General features: G+C 43.2%; 1 protein-coding gene across 1 annotated transcript in view; it reads left to right on the top strand.

Annotated features, from left to right (window-relative positions):
• Positions 1 to 13,632, top strand: part of LOC124594522 (Down syndrome cell adhesion molecule-like protein Dscam2) — a 363,828-nt gene that overhangs the window by 231,842 nt on the left and 118,354 nt on the right. The window contains exons 17-18 of the mRNA XM_047132896.1: positions 4,331 to 4,446; positions 7,033 to 7,187. Of these exons, the coding sequence (XP_046988852.1) occupies positions 4,331 to 4,446; positions 7,033 to 7,187 (271 nt within the window). The remainder of the gene's footprint in view (positions 1 to 4,330; positions 4,447 to 7,032; positions 7,188 to 13,632) is intronic.

Genomic DNA, 13,632 nt, shown 5'->3' with positions numbered 1-13,632 from the left:
GGATTCAGGGGAAGGAGCTAAGAAAGAGTGGTAGTAGGAATGAGAGAACAGAAACTCTAATTGCTTTCTGCAATAAACTTCAGCTAGTCATAGCGAATACTCTGTTCAAGAATCACAAGAAGAGGATGTGTACTTGTGATAGGCCCAGAGACATGTGAAGATTCCAGCAGGATTGCACTATGGTCAGGTACATCTTCCAAAATCAGATATTAGAATCTAAGGCGTGCTCAGCAGCAGATATAGACTCAGCTCACAATTCAGTAATGTGAAGTGTAGACTGAAGACTGACAGTATTGTCTGGAAGAATCAGTGTGAAAGTAAGTGGAATACTGATGTTCTTAGGAATGATGAGACGCTTTTGGAGTTTACGAAATATGTCAATACCGCGATAAGAAATACCTCAGGACGGAGTTTAGCTGTAGAAAATTGGACATCTATAAAAAGGGCACTCACAGATGTTGGACGGACAGACGCAGGTAAAGGGAAGGTAATAATTCAATACTTCGAAGAAAGATGGAAGCACTAAAATGTTCAGGGAAAGACAGGAATGCAGGAACATAAATCACTTAGGAACGAAATAAACAGGAATTTCAGGGAAGCCGGACGAAATGTCTCCTGTAAAAATATGAAGAAATGGTCCGAAAGACTGACTGAACATATAGAAAAGTCGAAACCACCTTCAGTGTAATTAAAAGAAAGGAATGGAATCTCCACACCATTCCGATTACAGCAAGAGCAGATAAGCGGGAGAACTGAAACACAGTCAGTATAATAGCTCATGTATTTAAGTTGCTGACAAGAATAATATACAGAAGAGTGAACAGTATACTTGAAGATTTGGTAGATTAGGAACTGTTGGCTTTAGGAAAGGTAAGAACACCAAAGAGGTATTTCTGGCTTTGCGCTTGATAATGGTAGCAAGACTGAAGCAAAATGGAGGCAGGTTCATAGGATTCGTTTGTATGGAAAAAAAAGAGTTCGACAATGTAAACAATTGCAAGATGTTCGAAATTGTGACAGAGATAGTGATAAGCTGTAGGGACAGACGGTAATAAAAGAACTGTTCAACAGTGGATTTAAAAATCGGCGTGAAAGCATATCAGTGATAAGATTTGCTGATGACATTTCTATCCTCAAATAAGGCGAAGAAGAATTACAAGAGCTATGGAATGGGGTGAACAGTCTAATGAGTACAGAATATGGACTGACATTAAAAAGAAGTACAACGAAAGTGATGAGAAGTAGCAGGAATGAGAAAATCGAGAAACTTATCAAAACGAAGCAACGTCATAACAATCGGCCTAGCACAGGCCATTAGGGCATTCCCAGCCAAAGTAAGTCTACTAGTATGGAACATACGCATTAATTTGGTGAAGAAATTGTGAGAATATGCATCTGGAGCAAACCATGGTGTAGTAGCGGATCATGGATTGTGGGGAAAGCGAAACAGAAGAAATTTGAAGTTTTTGAAATGTCGTGCTATAGAATGATATTGAAAATAGGTGTCCTGGTGAGGAGGTTCTCTACAAAATCAGCGAAGAAATGAATGTATGACAAACACACGGAAATTTTCAGTTTTAAGTCAGTGGCAATTAAATCGCAAACGACCCGTTTGCAGGGATATGTTTACGGGGATTTTTTCGCATCTGTTATTGTACACTTTCACCCTACTAAATACTCGCTGTTTGTAATACCCCGTGTAGATATTTTAGAGAATACTTTAAGTTATTCTGTAATTTGCTGCCGCACTTGTCCCAGCGATTTGGTATGGAAGACGAAGACGAACGCTAATAGCAGCCTAGATATTGTACCAGTAACCCGACAACCCAAGTTCTTTAAGGAATCGAACTCATACGCATAAAACAGCTTAAATGGCCTGGTTATGCTACAAAAAAAGTCAAAGCTTAGTAATATACATTTCCATATCTTCGTATTTTCTTTAGTTTTTCTTTTAATTTTAGTAACACTTACAGGAAGAAAGCCTACAGACGAAGAAAAAGAAAAGTTAATTTTTCATGTTCCTCAACGTTTATAACGTCATATTTCGATAAATCTGTGACATATAACGACATAATTTTGAAGTGTAGTTAGTACGTAGTAAAGCAGTAATAAATTAAAACGTGTTCTCTGAGGCTGAAGTTTTACTGCATGAACGACGAAATTGTAGGTAGCGATAACTTCTTCCTCCTTTTTATGCCAGTGCAGGGCTCAGCCATGTGTTCTATTCCGGCCTCACCATCTCTTCCTAAATATTTCCACACTCCTTCTTCAAAAATGGTTCAAATGGCTCTGAGCACTATGGCACTTAGCATCTGAGGTCATCTGTCCCCTAGATTTAGAACTACTTAAACCTAACTAACCTAAGGACATCACACACATCCATGCCCGAGGCAAGATTCGAACCTGCGACCGTAGCAGCAGCGCGGTTCTGGACTGAAGCGACTACAAACGCTCGGCCACAACGGCCGGCACTCCTTCTTCCAACTGGATTGTATGCCTGACGTGATATACGCAATAGGGACTCTATCTAAGCCTACTTTCGTTGGATTAGTTTATCCGTTAATGGCTGTATCCCCACTTGTTTTCCTGTACCTTCGTTTCTTAATTTGTCTTCTCTTGTATAGCATTTTACTGATCAATGAACTTAATTTATGATGTTACAAATTAACTTAGATATTTTGGTCTCATGTCCAACTATCTGCTCCACATGTCACAGCCTGGATACTGGAAATGGAACATCTGTTCTGTTATTATGTCATTGATGATAATCTTGGTTCTTATAGGTGTTTTCCTAAGAAAGCAGTTGTTTTTGTTTTAGTTGTCAATAACTTTAGGTTTTAATTTAGGCTCATATTGTTTAATACAAGTACCGTTATTTGTAGTTTGACTTCACTGCCCTTTACGTCTACCTGGTCGTCGGGCAAAAAGCATTTTATTTATAGATTTGCCTATTCCGATTGTTATACCTTGAGGTATACTGTCACTCATCCATTCCCCGACCAGATCGTCGATGTACACGTTGAACACTGTGACATACTACATCCTTGTCTAACTCCCTGGTTTATTTCTACATGTGGTGTCAGCTTCTTGCAGAGCCTATTTTTATTTGATGTTTTTATATAAGTCTTGGCACACTTTTATCAACTCTCTGGAGTAACCTCTTTTCTCCATTACTGAATAATAAATGGTAGATATGTTTCCTAACTAAATTTTTGTCCTGTTTGTACAATTTTAGTGTGATAACATCGTTGGCATAGGATTTTACTTTATGAAAGCCTGCTCATTGTTCTAACAAAATTGAATCGAAAAAGTGTTTCATCATTTTGCGAAAGGTTTCAGCCAGCCAATATTTACAAACAGTTTGAAATTATGTGTGAAGTTTACTGGTTGTCACAAAGTGTTCTCATGCACAGATACTGGATGAATATAATCTGGGTAATTTGCGCGCCATGAGTTACACTGTCTCGAAACGTCTCGAAACGTCTACACACTTTGTAACTGTAATACTTGATCCACTGTGTTCGACTTTTAACCCAGGAATGTATCTGTTAATGAATACACAATGACAGCTTTTTAATTTTTCTTACATTTGGACTACAATCATATGAAGAAGTGACAATTAGACTTGTTGCATGTAGAAGAAAGAGGTAGGCAGCCTTCATTTGCGTCAGGATGACTAACCGTTCATTTATACGGATAATCGTTCACAAAGTGTAAATGCGATTATGCGATCACTTAGTGACGAGATGCCCGCTCGGTTGGCCGTGCGGTCTGACGCACGGCTTTCCGGGCGGGAAGGAGCGCCGGTCCCCGGCACGAATCTGCCCGGCGGATTTGTGTCGAGATCCGGTGAGCCGGCCAGTCTGTGGATGGTTTTTAGGCGGTTTTCCACCTGCCTCGGCAAATGCGGGCTGGTTCCCCTAATTCCACATCAGCTACACTATGCCGGCGATTGCTGCGCAAACAAGTTCTCCACGTACGCCTACACCACCATTACTCTACCATGCAAACATTTGGGGTTACATTCATCTGGTGCGAGACGTTCCTTGGGGGTCCGAACCGCGCAATAACCCTGGATTCGGTGTGGGGCGGCGGAGGGGTCAAGTGGTCTGCGGTAGTCATCGTGGGTTTGCGGACCACTGCCGCTGCGGCGGGGACGTGGCCCCTCCACCGTTTCTACCATAGGTCCCCGGTTAAAATAAGATAACAGAACAACATACGGTAGTGCCGAGATGTGATGTTACTCTTGGTATCAGTTTGTGGTTAACAGCACTGCGACTAGCCTTTCCTCTCGATGTTCACTGTGTTGCGTGGCTGCTATATTATGCAGGTGCCGGCGCGTGTCGCGTCCTTTGGTGGTGTGGTGCACGCGGCGCGCGGCTCCCGCCTCAGCCTGCCCTGCCTCACCGTGGGCCGACCTCGGCCGGCCATCGTCTGGACTCACGGGTAAGCCCGCTGGCACTGACTCACGACCTGTTGCCTAGATACTGTAACAGTGCTGGCATATCTATTTCTGTAACTGAAGGCCTCGGCAGAAGAAAGTACTAGCACTCACTTTAGTGATGTACAGTCTGATCACGTAATACCATCCTGGATATCCGACCACGGTAATAGGCCACTTCCGGGATTCGGAGAGGCGTGACGGCCCCGGATCGAATTCAATCGGCGGATGAATAGGGGTCGGCATACCGCACAGCCTGGATACACACTTTGGGCAGTTACCCACACTGAACTAGGTAAATAATGGGCTGGTTCCCATGTCCCACGTAAGGTACACTACTGGCTATTAAAACTGCTACACCACGAAGATGACGTGCTACAGAGGCGAAATTTAACCGGCAGGACGAAGATGCTCTGATATGCAAATGATTAGCTTTTCACAGCATTCACACAAGGTTGGCGCCAGTGGCGACACCTGCAACGTGCTGACATGAGGAAAGTTTCCAACCGATTTCTCATACACAAGCAGCAGTTGACCGGCGTTGCCTGGTGAAACGTTGTTGTGATGTCTCGTGTAAGGAGGATAAATGCGAACCATCACGTTTCTAACTTTGATAAAGGTCAGACTGTAGTCTATCGCTATTTCGATGTATCCTATCGCGACATTGCTGGACCACGTTGGTCGAGATCCAATGACTGTTAGCAGAGTATGGAATCAATGGGTTCAGGAGGGTAATATGGAACGCCGTGCTGGATCCCAACGGCCTCGTATCACAAGCAGTCGAGATGACAGTCATCTTATCCGCATGGCTGTAACGCATCGTGCAGCCACGTCTCCATCACTGAGTCAACAGATTGGGACGTTTGCAAGACAATAACAATCTTCACGAACAGTTCGACGACGTCTGCAGCAGAATGGACTATCAGCTCGGAGACCGTAGCTGCGGTTACCCTTGACGCTGCATCACAGACAGGAGCGCCTGCGATGGTGTACTCAACGACGAACCTGGGTGCACGAATGGCAAAACGTCATTTTTTGGATGAAACAAGGTTCTGTTTACAGCATCATGATGGTCGCATCCGTGTTTGGCGACATCTCGGTGAACGCACATTGGAAGCATGTATTCCTCATCGCCATACTGGCGTATCACCCGGCGTGATGGTATGAGGTGCCATTGGTTACTCGTCTCCGTCACCTCTTGTTCGCATTGACGTTACTTTGAACAGTGGACGTTACATTTCAGATGTGTTAAGACCCGTGGCTCTACCCTTTATTCGATTCCTGCAAAACCCTACATTTCAGGAAGATAACGCACCACCGCATGTTGCAGGTCCTGTACGCGCCTTTCTGGATACAGAAAATGTTCGATTGCTGCCCTGGCCAGCATATTCTCCAGATCTCTCACCAACTGAAAACATCTGGCCAATGGTGGCCGAGCAACTGGCTCGTCCCAATACGCCAGTCACTTCTCTTGATAAACTGTGGTGTCCTGTTGAAGCTGCATGGGCAGCTGTGCCTGAACACGCCACCCAAGCTCTGTTTGACTCAATGCCCAGGTGTATCACGGCCGTTATTACGGCTGGAGGTGGTTGTTCTGGGTACTCATTTCTCAGGATCTATGCATCCAAATTGCGTGAAATTGTAATCACATGTCAGTTCTAGTATTATTTATTTGTCCAATGAATACCCGTTTATCATCTGCATTTCTTCTTGGTGTAGCAATTTTAATGGCCAGTAGTGCATATGATACGTAAACTTTACTATCACCTGTTTGAGAAGTATGTTAGCGGCAAGAAACAATCAACACCCACTCTGCGCGATAACAATGGAGATACTATCAAATATAGTGCTGCCAAAGCAGAGTTACAAAACACAGCCTTCCAAAATGCCTTCACAAAAGAAGACGAAGTAAATATTCCATAATTCAAATCGAGAGCAGCTGCCAACATGAGTAACGTAGAAGTAAATATCCTTGGGGTAGTGAAGCAACTCAAATCAGTTAATAAAAGTAAGTCTTCTGGTCCAGAGTGCGCGGTGAGGGATCCTTACCAGGTAGGACTGACTGAGTACACCGTAAAATTTCAAAGAAAGGCAGCATGTTTTGTGTTATCGCGAAATATGGGAGAGAGTGTCACAGAAATGATACAGGATTTGGGCTGGACATCATTTTTTGAAAGGCGATTTTCGTTGCGGCGGAATCTTCTCACGAAATTCCAATCACCAACTTTCTCCTCCGAATGCGAAAATATTTTGTTAACACCGACCTATACAGGGAGGAACGATCACCACGATAAAATAAGGGAAATCAGAGCTCGTACGGAAAGATACAAGTGTTCATTTCCTTCCGCGCGCTATATGAGATTGGAATAATAGAGAATTGTGAAGGTGGTTCGATGAACCCTCTGCCAGGTACTTAAATGTGATTTTTAGGGTATCCATGTAGATGTAGATGTACTTTTTTGTGGCGAAATAAACGCAACCTTGCAAGATTTCCGATTGTTGCTTCAATTTTGGACACCAGTGTATCTGCGCTAGAGTTCATCTCTTGACGAGAAGATGGGGAGGATACGCTGTTGTGTGTTTCCCTGCAGGGAGCGGCCGGTGCAGTCGTCACAGCGGCTCCACGTGGACGACGAGTGGACGCTGCACATAGAGGGGGCGCAGCCGGCGGACGCCGGCAACTACTCGTGCCGAGCCGAGAACCGCCTGGGCAGTGACTCGCTGCTCTACACGGTCACCGTCCACGGTACGTGGCACGACCACGCAGCTGGCCGTGTGGCCCAAGGCGCTTGCAGTACTCGGACACTATACTTGTCACTTTCATTTTAGTGTGAAGCCCGGGAGAACGACATGGCATTGCAACTTGCCGTTCTCGGTACCTCTACATAAAATACACTCACGCTCACAAATTAATGATAACTGCAGAATGTGGTGCCACAAAACGTGGCACTACACAAAACTGGCGCCAATAGCATAGGCACATAGGGAACACACACGACACAGATCTGTAAGTTCACGGTGTTGGTGATAAGTTGAGAAAACCGTCCCGAAACACATGTGCTACAAAGCGCCACTGTTTCCTGAGTATGTGCCCCCCCTCCCCCCGCCCCCCATATGGGTTATGATCACAATGCACCAGTACACAGGCCGCACAATGGATTGGCATACTCTGGATCAGGTCATCGAGGAGTTGCTGGGGTATAGCCTCCAATTCTTGCACCAGTGCCTGTCGGAGCTCCTGAAGTGTCGTAGGGGTTTGAAGACGTGCAGAGATACGTCGACCGAGAGCATCCCAGTCGTGCTCGACGGGGTTTAAGTCTGGAAAACAGGCAGGCCACTCCATTCGCCTGATATCTTCTGTTTCGAGGTACTCCTCAACGATGGTAGCTCGGTGGAGCCGTGCGTTATCATCCATCAGGAGGAAGGTGGGACCAACTGCACCCCTAAAAAGGCAGACATACTGGTGCAAAATGACGTCCCAATACACCTGACCTGTTACAGTTCCTCTGTCGAAGACATGCAGGGGTGTGCATGCACCAATCATAATCCCACCCCACACCATCAAACCATGACCTCCATACAGGTCCCTTTCAAGGATATTAAGGGGTTGGTATCTGGTTCCTGGTTCACGCCAGATGAAAAACCGGTGAGAATCACTGTTCAAACTATACCTGTACTCTTCCGTGAACATAACCTGGGACCACTGTTCCAATGACCATGTACTGTGTACCTGACACCAGGGCTCTCCTGTGTCCAGGGGTAATTGGAATGCACCTTGCAGGTCTCCGGGCGAATAAACTATGTCAACTGTTCCAGTGGCTGCGGTAAGATCCAGAGCAAGGCTACCTGCAGTACTCCGTGGCCGTCTGCGTGCACTATGGTGAGATATCGGTCTTCTTGTGGTGTCGTACACTGTGGACGTTTCGTGCTGTAGCGCCTGGACACGTTTCCTGTCTGCTGGAATCGTTGTCATAATCTTCAGATCACACTTTGTGGCACACTGAGGCCCCATGCTACGACCTGCTCTATTTGAACAACCTCCTGTCGCCGTCGTATTCTATCCCTCATAACGTCATCGATATGTGTTCTTTGAGCCATTTTCAACACACAGTCACCATTAGCACGTCTGGAAACGTCTGCACACTTACTCGCTGTACCGCACTCTGACATGCACCTACACACCTCAGTGTATGTGGACTGCTGCCAGCGCCACCGTGCAACGACCGCAGGTCAAATTCACCGCATGGTCACACGCCGAGGTGATTTAAACCCGCAAACCGCCCACGAGAGCGTTGTTTCACCACGTATCAGCATTGTCCTTAATTTATGAGCATGAGTGTATATAGGTTGCACATAAATACAAGGATTCTTCTGCAGAAGCAAGCAGTAAAAATAGTGTGTAAAATAGATAACCGTACATCATTCATAGCTTTTTAAGGACATTGGATTCCTTACACTTACATTCTAATACATTTACTCCTTAATGGTTTCAGCTGATGATAGAAAGGCGGGTCCAGGTGATCTGTGCACCACGGAATCACAATATAGTACTCAAATTAATTTTCATGCGGGCTTTGTCTCCTTATCTAAGCTCAAGAATAGAAATATGTTCTCTTGTGCGGCTTATTCAACAACCTCCCAACTGATATCTAGCAAGGGCTAAGGAATCCCAATCAATTCGAAAGAAAATTGAAAACCTACCTCATGAGGCAATCCTTCTGCAAATAATAACTGAATATCTACACTAAAGAACTGAAACATTTTGTTACTTTAATTCCAGTTAGCATTGTTACTTGTAAATCTGTATGTCATGTAGCTATGTACTGTAAACAGGAATGATTATTTAAATACTCTGAATAGTAATATAACCGAATAAATATCAAGTTATCGATAAGAGGCAAATACCAAGTACTGATTATAACTCCTGGGCTAGCACCTCTTTTCAGAGCAGTAGATTCCTTCCTGATTTACTTAATTAAATGTACCGGGTACAGGTCTCAACAGCATTAATTATTCGTAAATAATGGTTAACACATACGACATGGTAAGGTTCTAAGATCTGAATGCGTTTTGTTACATCTTGGCTCAGATCCCTATCCTTGATGTGTTCGAGGGAACACGATGAATCAGTGAATTACTCGTTAGCGTTTAAGTCTTGTCCTCGCCTTGTATGTGACTTATAAACAACTAACATGATTTAGCACTATTGCCCGAAAACCACTTTAAGATTAACATTAGAGGAACTGAAACTTGCTGTGCAGATTAAAACTGTATGCCGGTCTGGCACACAGTTTTAATCTGCCAGGATGTTTCATATAAGCGCAGACCCCATTGCAAAACAAAAATTCATTCTGTAAATAGAGAAATTGGTATATACACTCCTCTTGCAGTTCATTAGGGAAAAGTATGTCCAAAATTAGGTACGTATATTTTCATCGCATGGATAGGTAGAGGTCATATCCTCGACTCAGTGTTTCTAACACATTACATTACATCAATGGTATTTGGTTAGTATCATGGAAATGCGTCTCTGGGATATGGAAGGAATTTAAAAGTGTAGTTTATGAAATGATACAGCTTTATTAAATATTGTGATATTACACTATTAATACTCATTATATTGCAAACAAATACATCTATGTTAAGCAATTTTGTGAACGTACTCGTTAGTGGAATAGAAGCTTAATTCAATCTTAAATTCCCCTATGCTGCCCAGAAGACACTTAATTTTCTCTTACCCATATATTCGACACCTTGCTGTACAAACATTAAGCCCGTTTACTATTATTTCAGGTAGATTTATGTTTTGTGTTGTATTTCGTGAAAAGATATGACGACGAGGGAAAAATGAACATATCAATTGTAAATAAGTAAATGTTAAAATCCCAAAGCGTTTGTTATATGTCTCTGCATGATGTTCTAGAACTTACACCTAATATAATTATTAAGACAGACTCCCCTATTCTGAATATATTGTACTTGTACATGGTTGTTATCGCCTCCCCCTGCAAAAGAAAAGGAGTCTCTGCTCTTTACTGAACGAAGAGAACCAGAGGAAACTAATTTATTCTGCCCTTCCGTCAGGAGTTCCTCACCCCACTAAATTCGAAAAGTAACTGACTAGGCGATGTCGTAAAAGAAAGAAAAGACACCCCTAACCGCAAGTGTCAGACCGGGCGGCAAGCCATTGAGTCCCTCTTGCCAGAAAAATTCGTCTGCGTTGCGGTACTTACACCTCTTCAGTAAAAATAAAACTGCTCGTACTTTGGCCTACAACGAATGCATGTAATAAGTAGAAGAGGACGGGAGAGAGGCTAACTACTTGTCTTTTGCAATTGTTAGTATTGTTCTTTGAAGTTCATCAGAAAACTGGAAATTATTATCTCATAAAATGAGTCAGGCAGACAACGGGCGAACGCATTTCAATGTGGTTATAAGACCTACAGTTTTTAAATTTGTGATCCCTTGATGCCTCAGAACATGTCCTACCAACGGGTCCCTTCTTCTTGTCAAGTTGTGCCACAAACTCCTCTTCTCCCTAATTCTATTCAATACCTCCTCATTAGTTATGTGATCTACCCATCTAATGTTCAGCATTCTTCTGTAGCACCATATTTCGAAAGCTTCTATTCTCTTCTTGTCCATTTATCACTTCCATACATGGATACACTCCATACAAATAGTTTTCAGAAACGACTTCCTGACACTTAAATCTATACTCGATGTTAACAAATTTCTCTTCTTCAGAAACGCTTTCCTTGCCATTACCAGTCTACATTTTATATCTTCTGTACTTCGACCATCATCAGTTATTTTGCTCCCCATATAGCAAAACTCCTTTACTACTTTAAATGTCTCATTTCCTAATGTAATTCCCTCAGCATCACCCGACTTAATTCGACTACATTCCATTATCCTCATTTTTGCTTTTGCTGATGTTCATCTTATATCCTCCTTTCAAGGACTGTCCATTCCGTTCAACTGCTCTTCCAAGTCGTTTGCTGTCTCTGACAGAATTACAATGTCATCGGGGAACCTCAAAGTTTTTATTTCTTCTCCGAGGATTTTAATACCTACTCCGAATTTTTCTTTTGTTTCCTTTACTGCTTGCCCAATATATAGATTGAATAACATCGGGGAGAGGCTACAACCCTGTCTCACTCTTGAGTAATGAACAGGTAATATGTTTTCCGGTCTGTTGTAATTGCCTGTCCTCTCGACAATCACACAGAGTTCCTTAGTTAGAAACTGAACTTATTCTCGGATTCTACAGACATTTCACCTTGCTGACTAGTGCACAAGAGATAAAATTATTATTAAGAGAGTACGTCTATGTTTCCCACATTTACAGTGAACGGAGATCACTGCCATCATCTGCGGCGGTACATTAAGCGGAATCAGCGTCCCCGAGTGAAAATTTGTACAGGACTGGGATTCGAACCAGGGACCTCCTGCTTACTAGGCAGGGACGGCAATCACTACGCCAAGGACACATCGGTAGCGCATCTGCACAGACTATATCGGTACGCCTCAAGGCCGATCCACGCTCCCATCGAGGGCCAACTATCTGCAGTCCCTGTCAATTATACTCCTGTTCGCTACGTAGAGGTTCCCACAGGAGGTCGGACGTAATTGTGCACTTTTCAGTTAAGAAAGTGGATAGGCCGTGAGGCCTGACCGATATAGTCCTTGCAGTGACGATAATGCTGTGTTTCGGATGGTGCAGTGGTTACCGCATTTACCTAATAAGCAGGAGATGCCAGGTTCGAATCCTCGTATGGTACACATTTTCGCTTGTCGCCGCTGAGTCCGCTTAATGTCCCGCCGCAGCTGATAGCAGTAATCCCACCTAGATTTACATCTAATGCTTCACAGTTGCTGAAGCTGCTTGGTATCTGTCCTTTCGAAGGAACAGACACCGTCAATTAAGGAAAATATTTTCCCAAATTATAGTTACTTCCATCTTCAGCTGACAGGCAAAAAGTCTTAATCTTAAATAAAGTTGTGGAAAGAAAACACCTGTGTTCAAAGTTACCATCCCACCTTATTCTCATTATGAAACCGGATGATGCTCGTGAAAGAACACCACCACCTCGAAAACTAGATTTTGTCGGCATAGTACTGGAGAGGTTGAGTGTATGTTCCACATGCGAGAATAAGCTAGTGTACTTTTCAGATATTGTTCACATTTCATTTACAGGTAAGATTATCTTTGCACATTTCCCGCAGCCTGCCTGAACATAGTATAGTAACAATGAAGAAGTTGATACACCTAGGTTTCTAGAAGATAATATATTCGAGTTGATGTGAAGCATGTGGAAGTTTGCCACAGTTCTTCTTCGGGAATGAACTAACGTACCCATACAGTCCTTGAACAACCTTGATAACCATAACATGCGAGCCACGTGCAGCGCATATTGGTCCCAGTTGGTCAGTCACCTAAGCCACTAAGATTTGTCGTCACATGATGCTACGTTCTTGTAACGAAGTTCGCACTGAAAGAACGAAGCGTTAACGTCTTGCATTGTGGCCAGTAGTGAGCTAGATAACTGCCATAATTATTCTGAAAACAGATTTATTCCTAAATATTGCTGAACATTAAGCAAGTGTGTGGTACTTATATTCTGAAACACAATATGACGCTTCCGAGTTGGCTCCCTCTCCTCCGCAACGTTTCAACTATGGTGTCTTAAGATACTGGTTCAATGCCTAGAGAAAGGACTGCATGAATCAAAATAATAGTTTTTCTGGAACTGGTTAGTTTCTCTAAAGTTTCTACGTAACGTAGAATTTCTAATAATAGTGCTGTAGAGGAACAAAACCAGCTTCAGTAAACTACATTACGCCGTGTTCCTAACTGGTCGGTTCTCTCTTATTGGAGATTTGCAAAAGAATGCTGGACTGCACAGTAACTACGCTATAAAATTTGCGTGGCACTGAAATAACCTACACAATTTTTAATAGCTTCTGATGTCCACCTCGCGGGACTGAAAGCGAAAGCAATTTTCCAATCTCTAAACATCCAAAAACATTATGCTAATTTGAAAGTGCCATGTATAAGAGTAATAGGTTATCTGCGTTACAAATTAGTTCCTCCTTCCTATCACTTAGGCTATTAGTTTCTCTTCAGCTGAAGTGTTCATTCTCTTGACGTCACTGTTACGTCTCTTCACATTTAGACACGTTTAGAC

This window comes from Schistocerca americana, chromosome 2 (assembly GCF_021461395.2).
Source record: "Schistocerca americana isolate TAMUIC-IGC-003095 chromosome 2, iqSchAmer2.1, whole genome shotgun sequence".
Taxonomy (NCBI): domain Eukaryota; kingdom Metazoa; phylum Arthropoda; class Insecta; order Orthoptera; family Acrididae; genus Schistocerca; species Schistocerca americana.
This window is presented reverse-complemented; position numbering and strand designations above follow the sequence as displayed.